General features: G+C 42.4%; 1 protein-coding gene across 1 annotated transcript; it reads right to left on the reverse strand.

Annotated features, from left to right (window-relative positions):
- Positions 1–3,690: 3,690 nt before the first annotated feature.
- Positions 3,691–5,027, reverse strand: LOC124620033 (apolipoprotein A-IV-like). The gene is made up of 2 exons (XM_047146698.1): positions 4,415–5,027; positions 3,691–3,737 (listed from the first exon to the last, which is right to left on the reverse strand). Exons 1-2 carry the CDS (start codon positions 5,025–5,027, stop codon positions 3,691–3,693), a joined length of 660 nt encoding a protein of 219 aa, XP_047002654.1.
- Between the last annotated feature and the right edge of the window lie 17,603 nt (positions 5,028–22,630).

The raw sequence follows: 22,630 nt of genomic DNA on the forward strand, positions 1-22,630 counted from the left end.
GACTGTGTACCTAATGGGGCTGGCAATCGGAATTGACTGCTGCGGAGTTGTTACTTCCCAGTTTGTCCTTCTCAAATGCTGTAATAATGAAATGTCTGGTAACAAGAAGAACACCAACACAGCTTCACTAATCAAGAACCTATATTCATCTCAAAAACACCAAAAAGAAGGGGACAGCCACTGCCTTCGTCATACATATTTAATAACGGCTAATCTCAGCACAGGCTTCTTCGTTATTCATAATCGTCACACGCTAATACAATCACTGCAATCCAACACTGCAATTCAACACTGCAATCCAGAATGATGCCGGCGCGGTAGACGCGAAACCAAAAATATCGGCACATAATATCACTGATCACTCTCGTAATTATACTTCTTCACTTTCCACTTTCCCCGTATTATTCTAACACAAAGGGGTTAAACCGCGGCGATGGCCACTCCCTTTGTCGGTAAAGCCTTGCATTATAGCAACAGGCCTCCACACGGCTCGGCCCGCAACCTGGGAACTGACTCCACTCACACTCGCTCTCGCAACACGACACTATCGATTGTTTGCCCTATCGACCTGTGCCGAGTGCAAACTTATAGTAAGGGCCTACGGACCCCTTACATCCCCGCCCTCGAAAACTTCTTTGGAGCCTCTGGCGTAAAAGAATCGGCAAGGGAATTAGACATTGCTACATCTGAACAAAACACATAGTGTAAATAATTAATGAAATTACAATTCACCAAATAATCTCTCGACTCCGGTAGTGGGCTGCCTCCACAATAATATTCTACAAAAGGTTATTACATCTCATAATCATGGCATTGTCCAAATTACAATTCTTTTTTTATCAAGCAGCAATAATCCTCTATAGTCCAATATTGAATGTAACACACAACATACATCCAGAAATTATTACTTGAACACATGACATATCAATTATTATATTACAAATTAGTTGTTACAGGTTTTTACACCCATTCTCAGGTAATCGTCGATATGAAACATGAAGCTCTAGTCATAATACATCAGAAAATACAATGCAAATAAACATTCCCCTTTTTCAAATGTCCGTTCAGCAACTAAATGTCCTAAATATATCTTAGCAGGTTTATTCGGGTCCTTGTAGCTCTCACTCTTGACCGGACCTCACCTGGAGTGTCATTCAGTTTTCTGGTCTGTCCATCTCTTCCTCTATAATCAGACGAATGATTAAAATGATTCCTTGGGTCACTACTTCCCCCTCGGTTTTGATCATTAGCTTGATTGTGTTCCTGTGGTCGAACAGATTCCAACTGTTCCAGTATCTCCATCAAGGCCTCCCTATCTTTAATTAGGCTCCCGGATACAGTCTCTTGTATTCTCCGGCTCATTCTTCTTTTTATCTCTGATATCATTATGTTATCACTCAGGGGTTGTTCCAAGGTCTCGTTCAATTCCCACAAATGTTCGGCAGACTCTTTCAACGTTCCTCTCCATGTACTAAGTGACTTGCGGTGGAGTAGGTCCTCAATTGCTGCACACTGATGACTTTTGGACCAGTATTTCTTCAAGAATTCCTCTTCAAACTGATCATAACTAGTAGTCCCTTCCTTCTTCCTGACTCCCCAAGCGAAGGCCTCACCTTCCATTCTATCTATTGAAAATTGAATCTTGTCTGAGTCTTTAAAATGTGCTGGGAAAACTCCTTTTAACCATTTCATAAAAATCATTGGGTGTAACCCTCCTTTTGGTTTAAATTTCTGCCCTGTATTATTTTGGACGTACCGATTACACTGGTCAACACTCATTTTCTTGCCAAGGATATTTGAGTGGCTTTAGGATGGGTTAGTGGTGCTGAGGACGAATATAGCAACCATTTATGCAGTTTGGCTTTAGTTTTTGAGATAATGCATGATTTGTTCAAAAAATTAGAAAAAATTGCTAATACTGAACTCGAGCGCTACAAACTACAATGAAAAAAGAAAATAATCTTTATAAATAGCTTCTATGAAAACCTGATAGGCATTTGTCCACGTATAAAACATAATTGAAAAGTTTCTCTATAAGTATATCATTTTCCGTCCATGACGAACCGCTTCCTGCACGCTTTCCTTTTATAGGTCTCTTCAGAACAATCACGTTGCAGATTCCAGCAATAATCTGCCATCATATGCCTGTCCCATCTTCCTTTATATCTTTCCTCTATTCCTTTCATATCTTGATGGAACCGCTCTCCTTGTTCCTCACTGAAATCACCTAGATTACGAGGAAATCGATCCAAGTGGCTGTGAAGGAAGTGCAATTTTATGCTCATGTTAGCTCCTAAGTCTTGAAAGTTAGTGAGCATGTTTTTGACCAGTTCCTCGTGATTGGGAGCTTTATGATTGCCCAAAAAACATTTTACAACAGCGACAAAACTGTTCCAGGCCGATGCTTCAGTGACAGTCATGACACTCGTAAAATTGGTATCGTTGATGAGCCTGCGAATTTGAGGACCATCAAATATTCCTGCCTTAAGTTTTTCACTACTGAGTCCAGGGAACGTATTGCAGATGTATGTGAAGCAATCACCATTTCTGTCTAAAGCTTTGGTGAATTGCTTCATTAGTCCTAACTTAATATGTAATGGTGGAAGAACAATCTTGTCCCTACTAACCAGAGGTTCATTAATGATGTTTGCTTCACCAACAGCCATATGTTCCCTTGGAGGCCATGTTTTCTGCTTCCAATGTTCGTGCTTTGCCCTACTATCCCACATGCAGATAAAACATGGGTGCTTTGTGTATCCACTTTGTTGTCCAAGCAAGAAGTTCACCATTTTCAAATCAACACAAATCAACCACTGGTGCTGCATATACTGAATTTTCTGCAGAACCATCTTGATGTTAGCATATGCTTCACAAAGTTTTGTTGAGTGGGCAATTGGAATAGATGCGTAACGATTGCCATTGTGTAGGAGAACACATTTTAAACTTCTAGTGGAAATGTCTATGAAGAGACGCCAGTCCTCTAGTCTATATTCCGGCAGCCCCCATTCAAGTAAAAGTCCAGGTATATTGCTGCAATACACTATAACCTCTTCTTGATTGAAGTATGGAAGAAGGTTTTCTTCTCTCGTCCGGTAAGCTGTTATTTTAACACTTGGATGAAGACAGTTCTTTTCCTTAAGCCTGGATGCTAAGAGTTCTGATGCTTGCTTTGAAAGATTGAGTTCTCATATCAAGTCACTGAGTTCCTTCTGGTCGAACTGCTGGGGTTGTGCCTCACGTCCTTCGTATTCCGAACCACTACTTGTACATTCCTCGCCGTGCACATCGTCATCTGATGATGTTAGCGTGGGTAATGTTGTGAAGGTTGGTACAGGAACATCGTTGCTGTGCACCACCGGTCTTCTTGCTGACTCCAAATCGGGATATTCCCACTTTCGTTTTTTGAACCTATTAAAACCTTTCACATTAACAATGCAAAAATAGCAATCATCTGTATGGTTCTTCTGCTCTCGCCATACCATAGGCACTCCGAAGTTTAAGCTTTTCCTTTTTCGTTTTGTCCACTACCGTAAGCACTCCACACAGCATTTACAAACTTTATGGGGTGCCCACGCCTTGTCTTGATCTCCAAGTTTAATTCCGAAATATGCCAGATACGCTTCCTTCACAAAAGGAGTGATATTCTTCCTGTTCTTTTGAAGAACGTATTCACCACAAATGTAGCAGAACTCATCTGGATGGTTCACGCAAAGACAGCGTGAAGAACTCATGTTTTCCTAAAACAAAATTGCACAAATACTACATATTATGCAGAACTTTCTTATATTTGCATGTCAATCACATCCAACAAACATCATTAATTGTTTTGTGTGAAATGAATACTCACCTCTTATTTGCTACGTCACCATGAAAAGGTTCTATCTCCTTGAAGCTGCACTGCACATGTGTGTGACTTTCGACCATCGCCACTTTTCTTGTTTACACTGAACGCTACCTATCGGCTGTTGCGGGGATTACCTCGGCCAACAAATGAATGTCGAGTTCCGCCGAATTCAAATCTGGACAACCCTCAATATCTTCAACACACGCACCGCACAACAGGACTGAACACATGCTGACAGTGTGATGTTTGCATGATGTAATCCTCAACCACACAGATGCACTCCCTGAGCACAATTGTTTAATAAAGATAGTACAATATCACTAATTAAGAAACAGGTAGCAAATACATTACACCATATATGGACCCTGCAGTCGATATTATACACATGAAACTCTCATTTCCACAAATAACCTATATCTCAAAAACCAGAGCCAATTTGGAAAAAGTACAAATATACTAGGAATGAGTATCATAACAATATCCCATTTTCGTTCAAACTTCCCTGGCAACGAAAAAAAAATTTATTTTGTAGAGCTGTGTTATCACTGCTCATCAAGGTAACGACTCTACCTTCCCCAACGGTTAAAGTGGCACTGCTAATTCGTTTATCCATTTCTTCGGTTTTGCTCTCCAGTTGTTGCACTCCCTGTTGTAATTGGCTGACCTTCATTGCAATCCTCTTGTTATCCTCTTCTCGTTGCACAACTATAGCATTTCTCAGATTGACAGCCAATTGGTTTTGCCTGTCTCCTATCCCCTTAACCGCATCATTACATTGTTTCTGCATCTGCGTCACCTCAGCAATTCGATGATTGCAATTTGTTTCCACTTCGTTGATTCTTCCTCCCAATTCGGCTTTAGTTTCTTCAATATTGTCTTCTATCTTTTTTGTTAACTTTCCTTCCATCTTCTCCACATCTCCCTGGACTTGGTCTATATTCTTCTGTAGCTTATTCTCTCTCTCGTCGATGTTCATCTTCAGTCGTTCTGGTAACTCCTGCGTTTCCTTCTCCAGATTACATTCTATATTCATTTGCAATGTTTTGATTTCTTGTGCTATAGTTTCTCGTAAGTCTTCCTTTAATGATTCTCTAAATTCTTTTAAACCTTTCTGTATTGGTTTGTGGAATATTTCCCTCCTTTCTCTAGTTTCCTTAACCTCCTTTAGCAACTCTGCTAACATCGACCCTATATCTGCGTCCTCTGAAACTGACTTATTTCTCTTCGTTTGTCCCGGTGTCTCGGGATAACTAGTTGAATGTGCCAATGGGCTATCTAATGACACTCCATAATCACTGATTCCTGAATCATCTCTGTCTTCTTGTCCTATCCCTTACCTTTCAACTACTGCCTCACAAACCTGCTTATCTTCAGTAGACATGTTTGGTTTATTTATAATGCACAGGCAAGTAATATAGAATAACCTCTAGTAACCCAAAACACTCCTAATTACCATGAAACTAATCAAACAGTACCTGCAGTATATTCAGTTAATCCCGAAGTTGATACAATACGCATGAATACTGAACATAACGACCCTCAAAACCTAATAATTTCAAATATCAATTCTCACATACACAGCTTATGTAAAATGTTCTAAATAAGATAAATCACACCACTCATAAAATCTATAAATGTAAAATCCCCAAAAACAATGAGCATATCTGCATAACTACCATTTAGACAATGTAGCATGCATCAATAAGTATGCTATATTTCAGAGTATGTTTCGCAAACTTTTCGGAAATTACTGTAATTGGGCACTTTTCCTAATGTGAAACTCAGTTTACAATTATTTATTTACCGCGACGACTGCACACTGCAATTTAATGTTATGCCAACCAGTCGTCTTCACTCACCAACTGACATTACCACGAACCGCGATGTTTTGACGTTTGAAGTGGGCGTGGCGCTGTACTGCCGCCGGAGCCGCGTGAAGTCGCGCTGAAGATCCGCGGCGAGACGTCGTAGTTCTCCCTCAGCCGCTCCGTGGCGTTGCAGGCGGGCGTAGTTTGTAGTTCGGCTGCTAGATGCCAGGTTGGCGCTCGGTGTCTCGAAGTCGCACTGAAGATCTGTGGCGAGTCATCGTAGTTCTCCGTCGGCCGCTCCGTGGCGCTGCAGGCGGGCGTAGTTTGTAGTTCGGCCGCTAGATGCCGGGTCGGCACTCGCTGTCTCGGAGTCGCGTTGAAGACCGTCGGTGTAGTGCATCTGTACTTGACCCACTCCTTGCACAGGTAGTTGGGATGACGTGTGAAATCACCTCGCAGATCAAAGCTCTTTGGCGCAGCTCCTACACGGGTCTGCGTGACGTCACTCAATAATTGCGCCACCACGATACATTGTCGTCCGCATAACAGTTTATGGGTCCACATGAAGCTGTCCGTTTTTCACTATTCAAAGAGCAATTTCAGTCAAAATATTACCACTAAACACTTCTTTAAAAGCTTTCGTGACGAATTCTTGGCTCGTTTTATTATTTTAATGTTCACACGTCTCTTTCTTTAGTTTTCACTTGTCACAGTTTTTCGTGCGGATTTACGCGATTGCACATTATAACACAGTTTATTGACACTATTACTCTTACCTAATGTGGCAAGAAAAAACAGTTTATTCACAATCGTAAGATGCTATTACTTCGTATTGTTCAAAATGCACTGTTTCTCGTCGCGATTTCAAAGTTTATACTCTGTCTCGATCCCACATTGAAAAATATTTTCTTGCTTTAAGCAAGGTAAAATTACCTATTGTTCTGTACTATTCGTCCGAAAATTGCACTCGTCCTGTCACGGTAAGCCAAGGGTGTAACACCTCCGATTTATTTATCTCGACCCGATCCGAATCTGATAGCACCCCAAATAATTATTAATTAATGTGACTGTGTACCTAATGGGGCTGGCAATCGGAATTGACTGCTGCGGAGTTGTTACTTCCCAGTTTGTCCTTCTCAAATGCTGTAATAATGAAATGTCTGGCAACACAGCTTCACTAATCAAGAACCTATATTCATCTCAAAAACACCAAAAAGAAGGAGACAGCCACTGCCTTCGTCATACATATTTAATAACAGCTAATCTCAGCACAGGCTTCTTCGTTATTCATAATCGTCACACGCTAATACAATCACTGCAATCCAACACTGCAATTCAACACTGCAATCCAGAATGATGCCGGCGCGGTAGACGCGAAACCAAAAATATCGGCACATAATATCACTGATCACTCTCGTAATTATACTTCTTCACTGTCCACTTACCCCGTATCATTCTAACACAAAGGGGTTAAACCGCGGCGATGGCCACTCCCTTTGTCGGTAAAGCCTTGCATTATAGCAACAGGCCTCCACACGGCTCGGCCCGCAACCTGGGAACTGACTCCACTCACACTCGCTCTCGCAACACGACACTATCGATTGTTTGCCCTATCGACCTGTGCCGAGTGCAAACTTATAGTAAGGGCCTACGGACCCCTTACAAGGTGGATACTGTAAAATAATCTTAAATCTTCATCACACTTTTATTACGATCTCTCTATACAGATATCTAGGTTCACCGCCAATTACACAGCACAGCTAGTAAAGAGATAAAATGTTATGGTATTGATGGCTGAGTAAACCACCCGACTCCCCCACCTCCTCCAGAGTGGATTTTCTGCTGCCTGTATGGACATGGTTTCCTTCCAACAGCAAAGTGGTACTTTTCCATGGTGAGGTGTGGGCGTGGTGTCTGTTGGCGTATCTGTCCGGTACAAGTGACCAAGACGAATGTACAGCGGTTGGAAAAAATGTGGAAACACCACAAGAAATACCTGCTTGAACGTAAATACAGATGCTAAGCAAGCCTGTAGACTAGACTTGGCCACTGTTTCTATGTATCGGTACAGTGTATCGATACGTGGAACTGTTTCAGTGTTTCGAAACGACTATGTTTCACTATTTCGAAAGAGTGGTGTTTCATTCCGCTCTGTGTCGGATAACGAGACCAAATTCGATCTCGAACCAGCCCCAGAAACTGTATCGTTGTTTCAAAATAGCGCTGTTTCAGTTCACTTGTGCTTGGAACGAACTAACTGTATCGAAACAGTGATGTTTCATTTCGCTTTGTCTTGGACGAGATTCGGGCAGGGCACAGATACGGAAATACGTTTAATATTCTATTTCATCAAACTCTTTCAAAAGTGTCGAAATCTTTTTGACACACAACAGCATGAAGTTTAAGATTTCCGAAAATGAAGCTTCGTTTCTAATTGACTGCTCTATTCCGAAATGGCGTAATATATGCTTTATAAACACTAATTAACAATAAAATAAAGCACACTATTCACATTCAAAATAATAAAAGTGTGGAAAACATTCAGTTAAATTACACATTTCCTATAACACATGCTTCTCTGTTCACGTACATTAATCATATTAATAAACGCAAGTAAACCTACAACATTTTGAATTACAAAAGGCGTAGAGTGGCAGTTTTTAGACATATACGTAAGCTGGATGTACTTTCAAGCAATGTGATTGACGGATCATTGATGATGTAATGGTGAACGGAAAGGGCTGGGAAGCATGGTGGATTTATAGTAATGATTCGAAACACCTTGAGGGCCAAAATTTTTTTCTCTTATATTTTGTTATTTATTCGAATTATGTGGCTTTATTTGTGGGTCTATAGTCGATGTGCCTATTCTCCACAATGATTTCTTTTGGCTCTGGCTCTGAGCACTATGGGACTCAACTGCTGAGGTCATTAATCCCCTAGAACTTAGAACTAGTTAAACCTAACTAACCTAAGGACATCACAAACATCCATGCCCGAGGCAGGATTCGAACCTGCGACCGTAGCGGTCTTGCGGTTCCAGACTTCAGCGTCTTTAACCGCACGGCCACTTCGGCCGGCTGATTTCTTTTGTGTGCATGGATATTAGCAGGCCGGGTATATATTATCCATACTAACGAAATGTGGGAATCCCGATAGCGTATCCGTTGTTTCTGCAGTTTGTTCCCGCCTCCAGTACCGTTCGTGTTGGTTCTTCTGTCTTCAGCTATGGCATTACGAAGCCCGGTGTGGGATTATTTTATGAAGATAAATACTGAGAAAGTTAAATGTAACTTGTGCTCGGCAGCGTTGTCGTTTAAAAGTAGTTCAACTCTTGCTTAAACAGACACTTGCGACATAAGCATCCAACAGTTAATTTAAGTGAAATCAGTTTTTATGAATCTGGGCAGTGACGAAACCAATTCAGTTTTCACAGCAACTGTTCAGGAATCTGCCATTTCAGTGCCTGTGCTTCAAGATGAACAATCTGTGCAAGAAATACCCAGCACTTCCACCAGTTCAGTTCTGGGTAGGTGTGGTAGACAAAGATTACTCGATTTGCATCAAGACCAGTGCCTTCATCCAAACGAGCCAAAACAGACGAACAGATTTTAAGACTTCTTGTTAAAGAATACCTTCCACTTAATGTAGTTGAGAGTGTAGAGTTTAGAAAAATGACTTATTTAGTAAATGAAAACTATGTACCTCCCAGTAGAAAAACACTCTCCCACAGTTTGCTCTCTCAAGTGTTCGACAGCAGACTAGTGCGAGTAAGATCTGCAGTGCAAGCTGCATCCTGCATCTGCATTACAACTGATGGATGGACATCTGTGAAAAAGGAGAATTATATTGCAGTGACTGCTTACTTCATTGATGAAAACTGCAATTTGAAGTCATATTTGTTATCTAGTTTTAAATTCCATGGCAAGCATACAGCAGAAAATATTTCCAGTGAATTACAAAATGTGCCTACAACTTGGGCTGTTACCATTAAAATTGTAGCTTGCACTACCGAAATGCACCTAATATGGTGAAGGCAGTGATGCTGTGCAAATGGTGGCATGTACATTGTTTTGCACATACACTGAATTTAATTGTGCAAGCAAGCCTTGAACCAATTACAGACACAAGGGCCAGAGTGAAGTCAATAGTGGAATTTTTCAAAAGAAGTCCTCAAAGCACTTGTGAAATTGCACAATATTCAGAAGCAAATGGGCTTTCCTATTTTATCACCGAAACAAGGTTGCCCTACGAGATGGAATTCCACATATGAAATGTTTGACAGGCTTTTGAAAATCAAAGAGCCTTTGCAAAGCACCCTCGCCATCCTCAGTGTGGATTGGTTCAAATGGTTCAAATGGCTCTGAGCGCTATGCGACTTAACTTCTGAGGTCATCAGTCGCCTAGAACTTAGAACTCCTAAACCTAACTAACCTAAGGACACCACACACATCCATGCTCGAGGCAGGATTCGAACCTGCGACCGTAGTGGTCGCTCAGTTCCAGACTGCAGCGCCTAGAACCGCACGGCCACTCCGTCCGGATAGTGTGGATTCACAAACAAAACTGTTCAATGAAGACTGGTCAGTCAAAAAAAAAAATCTTGTGAAATACTATCTCCTTTTGAAAAAGTCACAACAGAAATTAGCAGTGAAAGAAATGTAACTTTGTCAAAAATTGTCTTATTAAGTAAAGGTTTACAAAGTCATTGTTTGAGACTGAAAAACTCAGATCACAACAATGGAGCCACTAATACAGTAATTGCTAAACTTGAGGACGGAATCTGTACCGTCCTCGTTCAAAAGTTTGCAGATAAAGCAATTGCTTGTGAAGCAACATTATTGGATCCTCGCTTCAGGGAGCATGGTTTTCCAAAAACTGGGCATCAATTAAAAGAAACAAAAGATACCATAATTAACACGTGCTGTGCAATACGACAGAAACCCGCTCGGTGTTCTACAGAAAATCCACCACCAGCCAAACCAGTTGTGGTGAGCACATTCACCTCTAGCAATGGCAACATTTGGCAAGATTTTGACCAATCTGTAGGCGGCTTGATCCAAAGTGTAGACAATCCACGTGCTGCAAGTATAGTCGAGCTTGATAAATATATGAAGATGCTACTGATACACAGATCACACGATCCGTTGCTGTGGTGGAAAGAAAATCATGTGTTGTTTCCTACACTGTTTGAAATAATGAAACGACGTCTTTGCATAATGGGCACCTCTGTTCCATGCGGGCACATATTTTCAAAGCGGGGGCAAACAATAACAGACAGACGATCCCGTCTTTCAAGCGAAAAAGTATCAAAAATGATATTTCTAAACTGCAACTTAGAATAGGTACAGCAGATCTAATCAGAAATGAAACAGTAAACTTTCATTTGATTTTGTTCATCTCTGGAGAGAGTGCACTGAATTTATATTTGATTGCATTTTTTTAGTCCACTAAACTGTGCATGTAGCTACCTTACAAGAACATTTTTCTCAAATTTGTTGCACAGAGAAGACACGTTTTTGCTCACCATTCAGTGAGTTTAATTTTTTTTGAGTACATTATTTATTCATTTATGTGTTTGAGAATAATTATCTAATTTGTGTATGTATTTGTTTGTGTGTTAATTTTTGTAAATGTGCTGTGTTTGGTTATTACACTATAGGCATCTTGATACTTGTATATGATAAATAATTCTCAGGTACTTCGATACTTATGTTTTTGGCGTTTTTGGCGTTCAGATACTGTGATAAAAATTGCATTTCAACAGCAACGTAACTTCATCTCTGATTTTCTGGGGAAGTTTATAAAAAATGGTAACACATCTGCTTGCTGTGAGTACTTGAGGGTACTCCATGTACTTGTACCTCAAACAAACTTCTTTAGCAAGAACTATAAGTGGTGTAGCGGCAGATCTGCCATGATACAGGTAACACAAAGGCATTACACTATATGAATTGTTTTAAATTTTAGTCTGGATTTTATGCTTCAATGAAACATACCAATCTCTGCATTTCAGTTACCTTGAAATGTTTTCCAACTCTCTCAAGTGTACCTGCTATGAGATGATCCAGCTAACTTGTGAATGTTTGATGAGAAACTGCCATACTTGACCATTGTGCTGTATCCTCCAGTCTGTTACGGCAATTTTTTGATCTGTGTGCGTCAGTCACTTTGGATCCTGCTCTGTGTGACAAACAATGGAAAATTTAACTGTGAGTAGTAAAAGTGTGAGTGGTACACTCATAAATGTTAATTCAGTGCCTCGCTACCAGGATGTTATCTCAATAAATTATATCTCATGATATGCCTTTTCAAGAGCACATACAGATAATCACTCACAAAACCTATTAAAATTACGCACTAGAATACAGTGAAACGAGTTTGGCAAAATCTGTTATGTCAAACATATTTAGTCTGACCTCAGAAAGTATGAAAGTCACATGACACGAAAGCAGCGCATTTGCTGTTACAGCAAATATGGAACTGCAAGGATGCCTAAGTGAAAGTTTCACACTTTCTGCGAAATGATTGGCGGTCTCGCAACTCATTTGTATTTTTATGACAGTATTTATGCGTTAGACACTCAAGATGATATAATGTGAAGGTCCACACTATTACAAACACAAACTGTTTCACTGTTTCGAAACAGCGTTTCGAAACTTTACGTTGTTCCGTTACATTTGTTCCAAAACAGTTAGGTGTTTCAGCTTGCCCATCTCTACTGTAGACTATGCTATTATATTTGACTGCGAATGGCACCCGTGCGATATCATCAATACGTTGCAAATGTCAGTTGTGATCAGAACAATAGTCTGTATAGTTGTGCATGCATTACGCCTGTAGCCACGCGAATTGGAAAATGGGCATATTGTTGTTGCTCCTACAATAGGTGCTTCTGTACCAAGGAAGTCAAAGTGTTTGGAGCCGAATTAGCTCACGGGTGAACTGGCTGATGTTGGTGTCCAACGGGCACAATATTTCGGAAGGCGACCACGTTGCCCGTTGCCATCATCACCTACGCTGATGAACTGACTGAGGGGGGGGGGGGGGGGAAGGGGGCGCCAAGCTCTTATCTCCTTGCCCTCTACCTCTAATCAGCCGTTCCATCGGCCGTCCACGCCCAACATCCTTAGTGCCACTACCCCCACCGACCCAGTGATCCGTCCTAGGTTCGCGCCCAGGTGCTGGTGGCACCTGTACTATTCCTACACCTGCCCCCGAAGTCAGTTCGTTGTCTAGTATCTCATGCCTATTCTTCACCAATCTAATAGCGGGGTCCCATGCCTTGACAAGCACGCGCTCCCTATCACGATTTGTCGGCGGATCCGTTAGTATAAAAAATGGTTCAAATGGCTCTGAGCACTACGGGACTTAACATCTGTGGTCATCAGTTCCCTAGAACTTAGAACTACTTAAACCTAACTAACCTAAGGACATCACACACATCCATGCCCGAGGCAGGATTCGTACCTGCAACCGCAGCGGTCACGCGGTTCCAGACCGAAGCGCCTAGAACTGCACGGCCACACTGGCCGGCTCCGTTAGAATAATGTCAACAGACTCGTTAATAACACAGTCCCAGAATTTGGACGTCTGTGTCAGAATGTTGGTGTGGTTACATAAAAGCTTAACGATACTGGCATTCTTGTGGGTTACGAAGTTGTTTCTCTTTTTAACAGAGTGCCTTTACAAGATTCCTTTGAATTACTGGCCAGGAATTTGACGCAGAGACGACTAAACTTTTTAGGCACGTCTTGACGTCGATATACTTTCTTTTCGACTCCCATTGCATTTATTTCTTTTTATGGAGACTTGTTGTTCTTGATGTGGTCTTCAGTCCTGAGAATGGTATGATGCAGCTCTCCATGCTACACTATCCTGTGCAAGTTTCTTCATCTCCCAGTACCTACTGCAACCGACATCCTTCTGAATCTGCTTAGTGTATTCATGTCTTGGTCTCCCTCTACGATTTTTACCCTCCACGCTGCCCTCCAATACTAAATTGGTGATCCCTTGATGCCTCAGAATATGTCCTACCACTCGACCCCTTCGTCTAGTCGAGCTGTGCCACAAAATCCTCTTCTCCCCAATGTTATTCAATACCTCCTCATTAGTTGCATGATCTACCCAGCTAATCTTCAGCATTCCTCTGTAGCACCACATTTGGAAAGCTTCTATTCTCTTCTTGTCCAGACTAGTTATCATCCATGTTTCACTTCCATACATGGCTACGCTCCATACAAATACTTTCGGAAACGACTTCCTGACACTTAAATCTATACCCGATGTCAACAAATTTCTCATCTTCAGAAACGCTTTCCTTGCCATTGCCAGTCTACATTTTACATCCTCTGTACTTCGTCCATCATCAGTTATTTTGCTCCCCAAATAGCAAACTCCTTTACTACTTTAAGTGTCTCATTTCCTAATCTGTTTCCCTCAGCATCACCCGACTTAATTCGACTACATTCCATTCTCCTCGTTTTGCTTTTGTTGATGTTCATCTTACATCCTCCTTTCAAGACACTGTCCATTCCGTTCAACTGCTCTTCCAAGTCCTTTGCAGTAGCTGACAGAATTACAATGTCATCGGCGAACCTCAAAGTTTTTATTTCTTCTCCATGGATTTTAATACGTACTCCGAATTTTTCTTTTGTTTCCTTTACTGCTTGCTCAATATACAGATTGAATAACATTGGGGAGAGGCTACAACCCTGTATCACTCCCTTCCCAACCACTGCTTCCCTTTAATGCCCCTCCACTCTTATAACTGCCATCTGCTTTCTGTACAAATTGTAAGTGTATTTTACCCCTGCCGCCTTCAGAATTTGAAACAGAGTATTCCAGTCAACATTTTCAAAAGCCTTCTCTAAGTCTACAAAGGCTGGAAACGTAGGTTTGTCTTTCCTTAATCTATCTTCTAACGTTAGTCGTATGGTCAGTATTGCCTCACGTGTTCCAGTATTTCTGCGGAATCCAAAATGGTCTTCCCCGAGGCTTCTACCAGTTTTTCCATTCGTCTGTAAGGAACTCGCGTCAGTATTTTGGAGCTGTGACTGATTAAACTGATAGTTCGGTAATTTTCACATCTGTCAACACCTGCTTTCCTTGGGATTGGAATTATTATATTCTTCTTGAAGTCTGGGGGTATTTCGCCCGTCTCATACATCTTGCTCACCAGATGGTAGAGTTTTTCAGGACTGGCTCTCCCAAGGCTGTCAGTAGTTCTAATGGAATGTTGTCTACTCCCGGGGCCTTGTTTCGACTCAGGTCTTTCAGTGCTCAGTCAGATTCTTCACGCAGTATCATATCTCCCATTTCATCTTCATCTACATCCTCTTCTATTTCCATAGTATTGTCCTCAAGTATGTCACCCCAGTATAGACCCTCTATATACTCCTTCCACCTTTCTGCTTTCCCTTCTGTGCTTACAACTGTGTTTCCATCTGAGCTCTTGATATTCATACAAGTGGTTCTCTTTTTCCTGTAGACAGTATCTATCTTACCCCTAGTGAGAGAAGACTCTACATCCTTACATTTGTCCTCTAGCCATCCCTTCTTAGCCATTTTGCACTTCCTGTCTATGTCATTTTTGAGACGTTTGTATTCGTTTCTGCCTGCTTCATTTACTGCGTTTTTAAGTTTTCTCCTTTCATCAATTAAATTCAATATTTCTTATGTTACCCAAGGATTTCTACTAGCCCTCGTCTTTTTACCTACCTGATCGTCTGCTGCCCTCACTACTTCATCCCTCAAAGCTACCCATTCTTCTTCCACTGTATTTCTTTCCCCCATTCCTGTCAGTTGTTCACTTATGCTCTCCCTGAACCTCTGTGCAACCTCTTGTTTAGTCAGTTTATCCAGGTCCCATCTCCTTAAATTCCCACCTTTTTTGCAGTTTCTTCAGTTTTAATCTACAGAGCATAACCAATAGATTGTGGTCAGAGTCCACATCTGCCCTGGAAATGTCTTACAATTTGATATCTGGTTCCTAAATCTCTGTCTTACCATCATAAAATCTATCTGATAACTTCTAGTATCTCTAGGCTTCTTCCATGTATACGAACTTCGTTCATGATTCTTTAACCAAGTTTTAGCTATGATTAAGTTATGCTCTGCGCAAAATCCTACCAGGCGGCTTCCTCTTTCATTTCTTACTCCCAATCCACATTCACCTACTACGTTTCCTTCTCTCCCTTTTCCTACCATCGAATTCGAGTCACCCATAACTATTAAATTTTCGTCTCCCTTCACTATCTGAATAATTTCTTTTATCTCATCATACATTGCATCAATTTCTTCGTCATCTGCAGAGCTAGTTGGCATATAAACTTTTATTACTGTAGTAGGCGTGGGCTTCGTGTCTATCTTGGCCACAATAATGCGCTCACTATGCTGTTTGTAGTAGCTTACCCGCACTCCTATTTTTTTTATTCATTATTAAACCTACTTCTGCATTACCCCTTTTTGATTTTGTATTTATAACCCTGTATTCACCTGACCAAAAGTATTGTTCCTTCTGCCACCGAACTTCACTAATTCCCACTATATCTAACTTTAACCTATCCATTTCCCTTTTTAAATTTTCTTACCTACCTGCCAGATTAAGGGGTCTGACATTCCACGCTCCGAACCGTAGAACGCCAGTTTTCTTTCTCCTGATAGCGACGTCCTCTTGAGTAGTCCCCGCCCGGAGATCCGAATGGGGGGCTGCTTTACCTCCGAAATATTTTACACACGAGGACGGCATCATCATTTAATCATACAGTAAAGCTGCGTGCCCTTGAGAAAAATTACGGCTGTAGTTTCTCCTTCCTTTGAGCCGTTCGCAGTACCAGCACAGCAAGGCCGTTTTGCTTAGTGTTACAAGGCCAGATCAGTCAATCATCCAGAGTGTTGCCCCTGCAACTACTGAAATGGCTGCTGCCCCTCTTCTGGACCCATAAATACGAAGTGAAGACTTTCTTCTGACTACCAGCCAAAACACAGGCACTACTTGGTATTGTGAAAGATGACCCTGGACTACAGCTCTGCACACGGATACAACATGTAGGGATTCTTTTTCCTGGAGTAGTTAGTTGATTGCGTAGGAAAACTATTTACTCGTACATGAATCCATGGAAATTCCGAGTCCTCCTCGCTGCATTTACTTGGGCGATTGTTACGTCTCCTCCACTTACCCACCAAAAAAAGGTATTTTGATTTTAGTGTTATGTTACATATAAATATATTTTTAAATGAACACACCGCTGTTTGGCTTTATTGTTGTTTGTTTAGTTACGACCCAGGTTTCATCCTTTTACCCCATTTGCAAGTGACTGAGTTTATGTCATTAACACATGAGCTTGATATCCTGCATTATGTGTTGATGACATAAACTCAATCACTTGAAAATGGCAGAAAAGGCTGAAAGCTGGGTCGTAATTAAATAACCGCAATACAATCAAATGGCGGTGTGTTCTCTTAAAAATTATTGTATGACTGTTGCTCAGAGACATCAAAGACTTTACATAAAAATATCATTGTGAATGTACGTCTAGTGTTTTTCAGCCTGATTAAGCACAGAAATTGACTTCAGGAGTTCCAGGTGATTTGTGGATTCACCCGGGATAGGAGTCCATTGCTTATACCGGAGATGGCTAGATAAGCGTTATTAGAAATCTGAACGTCTACTTCATCTACAGTAACGTTATAGATGTCTGCCACCTACCCCTCTCAGGATCATCAGTATACCTCAGCTTCACAGGATTCATGTTCATATATCGAAATATATTAGAGTTTTGAAGATCATTATTACTTAGACTTCAGAAATCACGAAGCAACTACTCCCGTATACCTATAGGTAGAATATCGAAGCATTTTCTCTCATATGCTCAATCAGAACCTTGTGATTTTGCAGTTTTCACTACACCTTAGAATTATTGTACTATAACCACTGCTTCACTACTTGTTCTCAACGTCTTTGCACCAATTCTAAGGATTATGCTTCCTGTTTCGATAATTTCCACTGATTTTTCACACGTTCGTCAACGTTGCCCATTATTACATTCCCCATCTTCAATATTTGTATTCTGTAATGAATGTGCCAACTGAACAAACACACTAAAACAAGTTCATAAAGTGATTAATATTACGTATTACACAAGAATTATATTTTGTGTTTACACATTTATTAATTCCAATATAATATACTTCAGCCCCAAACCTTTTCAAATTACATTTAATTATCTATTGTCTGTTTATGATATGGCGCAATATTGTCTACCCTGCTACTCAGCTATTCAGCTTCTCTTCGCTGGAGGGAACGGAACGTAGCGGACGGTTAGTCCGTTTTTCGAATCATATATAGCGAAGTGCAAGAAATGCTCTGCGTTTTATTGCATCCTAATGTGATACTTAGCGGTGAGACCAATGTCAGTTTTAATAGTTCCTGTACCCAGCAAAAGATGGCAGCACTTATTTCTAAGTTCTTGCAGTTGAGCGTTAGCCCGTTTTCTGTGCATGTCTTCAATCTGAGATAGGGAACCTGCGGTCGGAGAAGCCAGCTTAAGGAGATTTGGAAGGAAACTTGTCAACCGCTTTGTCCAGCATTACTGTTTTCCAGCTTATTTTTAACTAATAACTGTACAGGTTTAAAAGTACTGTGCTGTTTATTTACATATACATACTTTATTTCCTGGAAACGAGCCCAGCTTATGACCGCGTATGGCATTCCAGTCTCCTCTTCAAGCTCCAAACCTTCGGCCTTCCCATTAACTACGTCAGTCTGATCGGCTCCTTTCTCTCCCGCCGTCCTTCCTATGTCACCATCCATAACACAGATTCCTACACCTTTTTCCCCTCCGCCGGTGTGCCCCAAGGCTCCGTCCTCTCCCCCCTTCTGTACCTTTTGTACACGACGGACATGCCGCCGCCGTCACCCCCGATCCACCTTCTCCAGTTCGCCAATGACACCGCCTTCCTTGCCCTTGTCCCCACCCTGCAGCGCTCCCAACACCTTCTCCAATCCCATTTTAACAGTTCACCGCTTGGTGCAACCAGTGGTTGCTCAAGGTCAATCCCTCCAAAACCCAGGCGATCATTGTAGGCAAAACCACCCCTTCCTTCCGCACCTTGATTTCTATCTCACCAACTATGGCCATCCTATCGCCCTCACTACCACCCTTAAGTACCTTGGCGTCACCCTTGACCGTCGCCTCTCCTGGACTCCCCATCTCCGGACAATCCAAGGCACGCTCCGTCTCCCCAAACTCCTTTCTGGCCGTACGTGGGGTCTGGACCCCTCCACCATCCTCCACACCCATAAATCCCTCATCCGCCCTAGCCTTTGTTACGACCATCCGGCCTGGATCTCCGCCCCCCGTACCTTTTATAAATCCCACCAAATCCTTGAACGCCATGCTCTCCACCTCGCCTATCGCATCCGTCTCCCCTCCCCCACGTGGATCCTGTACGATCTCATCCCCTTCCCCCACCTCCTCCTTTTCCTTGAAAGGATATGGATCCTGTACACCTCCCGCAAACTCGATGCTCCTCATCCGCTTGTCTCACCCATCCTCTCCCACCCCCGACCGCTGCCGCGCCTGTATTCCCACGTCCCAACCGGTCTCCATCTCTCCACCCTCCTTACCCTCTCTCAAGGTGGCTTCCGCCATCTCCCCCTCCCTGATGATGTCCTCTTCCCCTGCATCTACCCCTCCTATCAACTTTGATCCTCCCCCCCACTTCCTGTGTCCTTTCCTTTAGGCACTCTCCCTCCCTTCCTTTTCCTTTTCCCCTGTCCCCTCCCTCCACCCCCGGGCTTCCCCACCCCCTTCCACCCTTCCCCCTGTCTCCCCTGCCCATGGCATCTGCTCTCCCCTCTCCCTCCCTCCCCCACTCCTCCTCTCTTGGCAGGTCTCCAGACTCGTACACAGTTAGTGAACATTCGCGCGCCGGAGATCAATGCCTCGTGTTCTGCGTGTGCCGTCGTTTTGTGCTTAAGTGGTTCAGTGTTATTCGTTTTGTGCACCTATGCTCCCGTGTGACAATTTTCGTTTCTGTCTGTGTCCAAGTGTCTGAACAATTTTATTTTGGACTCTACACCCATAAACGGCACCTTGTATTTTAAAATGTGTTGTCTCCGTTTATATGTCCACCATGTTTTTTCTCTAAATGTATTCATTTGTATATCTGTGTTTCTCTGCGGCCAAAGAGCGGCGTCGTATGCTGCTACAGGCCTGCCTGTACTACAGGTTTCAAAATAACAATAAAGAAAAAAAAGGAACGAGCCCTGCCATGCCTCCACTGTTGTGTCCCCCCCTACCCTCCATCTCTACACCCTTCATAAGGTGGCTTCCATCAACTCCCCCTCCCAGTTGATGCCCTGTCTCCCCCCCTTTATCCTTCCTATCAACTCTGATCCTCACCCCCCCCTCCTTTCCTCCGTCCTTTCCATGGGCTCCCTATTCCCCCCCTTCTATCATGTGTTTCTCCCCACCTAACTTCTCCGTGCTGCCCTCTCCCCCTCCCCCAAGTCCTTTTGTCTTCCCATCCTCTGCCTTCCCCACTCCCTGTCGCGTCTGCCCAGCACCCCCACCCCTCTTATGGGTCCTCATTCTCCATTGGCTCCTTTCCCCCCTCCCCCCTTCGCTTTTCTTCACCTTCCCCCCTTTTTTTTCTTTTCCCTTCCTCTGTCCAGTTTCCCCCCACCTGCTCTCGGCTGTGGTATGTCATATTTTAGTGCAGTGTTCCAGTGACTGTTCAGTGTTGTTTAGTCTTTTCCCGTGTTGCGAACAGAAACCATGCTGTCGCTGGGTGTGAATTTTATGTCTTTTGCGAACAGAAACGAGACTGTCGCCGTGTTTTTTAATTGTCTGTCTATCATTTTATCTGTCTGCTACATATGTATTTTATTAGCATCATCATCCCTTTTGTTCTATGTTTTAAGTTCCACGATTTTTTCGCCATGTTACCCTTTGTCTTCAATTTTGTCGCCTGTTTTTTGTTATATATTATCTTCTCCTTCTTTAACACAAAGTCTGTAGGCTGAAGAGCGGCATACTAAGCTGCTGCCAGCCCGCCCCCTTCGGCGGGGAATCGATATTCAATACAGAAAAAAAAGGAAGAACGAGGAGGGCCGACCTGATTACCAGGAAGTCATTATGCATGCTTTACTTACTTTACTTGTCCATAAGGTGGCTGTGTTGTATCGTATTTAAATTGTCCCATGACAAGACGTGCTATGGATCAACGAGAGACCCTTTCATTTCTCAGTGCTATTCAGAAACGAAAAGTATAATACGATGGAGCAGTACAGGTATAGTATTTCATGGTTGCTAGATTGGAAGGGGAGGTACTATTTCATGACCTACGAGGCCACCTGGCCTGAATCCCCTTGATTATTTCCTATGGCGATATCTAAAGTCACTTGTGTATGAGACCCCAGTGGATACGTAGATGGAATTAGTTGTCAGAATTGTAGCTGCCTGTGACGTGATCCGAAATACACCAGGGATATTTCCAGGGTGCGTCAGGATCTTATTCGCTGATATCATGCTTGCATTGAGGTTAATGGCGTCAGTTTCAGCAAATTATATAAGATACGGTACAAATGGAGAGTTCATTGTGTCAATGATGGCATTTGCAGTTAATTGATGTAAATAAAAAACTACGCAGTAATGTAATTTTATTCGTATTATCTCCTCAAGCTGGCTTCTCTGATCCCAGGTTCTCTACCTAAAATTCTTCAGTGGGGCATCCTCTATGTCCTGTTAAATTTTTGCGCACTCTTAGGGAAACTCCTTATACTGGCTGCCTGACTTGTGACTTTTCCCTTGTTATGCTCGTAAAGCTTTCCCCTGTTATTAACTCTTACGACTTGGCTCTCGTTTCTGTGTGTACATGACAGTAAGTTAGAAGGCATTTTATCTAGGTTGAAGTAAACGCGAAGACTATCGAATTGTTTGACGAGCACCATTATAAAAGCTTAGCCAGTGTTTCGAACTGCACGGAGCATCGTCCTCTGCTTTGTTTTAAGAAACATATTTTACGTATAGTAGCGTTACACACGGAATTTACATAATGTCGGCCAATCGAAGTGCTGTTACCTACTGGCCAAATGCATACCTGCAGGACACTCGACTCTTCAGAGGAGATGATTGGTTGGTTGGTTGGTTTGAGGGAAACGACCAAACAATGAGGTCAGTTGGGCTCATCGATTTAGGGAAGGATGGGGAAGGAAGTCCTCCGTGTCCTTTCAGAGGAAGCATTCCGGCATTTGCCTGAAGCGATTTAGGGTAACCATGGAAAACCTAAATCAGGATGGCCGGAAGTGGGTTTAAACCGTCGTCCTCCCGAATGCCAGTCCAGTGTGCTAACCACTGCGCCACCTGGCTCGGTCAGATAAGATGAATTGAACTGGCTGGTAACAAGGTCGCTATAGGCTTTTCGCCTGAAGCGCTGCTCTTCTATCGAAGTCGACCTTGTCTTGTATAGAAAAGGTACAGCGGAAGGTGTAAGGAGACTAGAAGGCTAAGAAGAGGAGGATGCAAATGTGCGATGAAGCAAGCGCCGTTAAGCCTCGTTACACGCTTGTAGTATCGCAGATCTTTTGAACGAAAATTATGCACGTGGTAGACAGGGTACTATCTAGCACGGGCCAAGAGGGCATTCCTCGCCACAGTACATCTAATGTGCCTACTTGAAGATAATTCTGAGAATGTACATCTCGAGCATATGGTTGCGTGGAAGTGGAGCACGATGGACTGCAAGATGCTGTGCAGATGTCTGTCGTAGATCTATATCATCTCCTAACGCGGTCCACTGGTGATCTCTAAAAAATATTGTGAAAGTTTTGAGTAACATGAAGAACAATAAATTTAATCTATTCCTTTGTCATGAATTTTTTGCTGAAATAGACGAGAAAAACAAAATAGTCAGGCTTCTTTGCACTCGCTGGACAAAATCATTTGCTCATAAATGTTTCCTCGTGTTAAAC

Source organism: Schistocerca americana, chromosome 6 (genome assembly GCF_021461395.2).
Source record: "Schistocerca americana isolate TAMUIC-IGC-003095 chromosome 6, iqSchAmer2.1, whole genome shotgun sequence".
NCBI classification, from domain to species: Eukaryota; Metazoa; Arthropoda; class Insecta; order Orthoptera; family Acrididae; genus Schistocerca; species Schistocerca americana.

What these genes read in the sequence shown, in the direction of transcription:
- LOC124620033 (XM_047146698.1), bottom strand. Translation starts at nt 5,027, where the DNA reads ATGTTAGCAGAGTTGCTAAAGGAGGTTAAGGAAACTAGAGAAAGGAGG. An exon ending in CACTTTAACCGTTGGGGAAG is followed by an intron (nt 3,738 to 4,414) that starts GTAGAGTCGTTA and finishes ATTTTGTTTTAG; the next exon opens with GAAAACATGAGTTCTTCACG.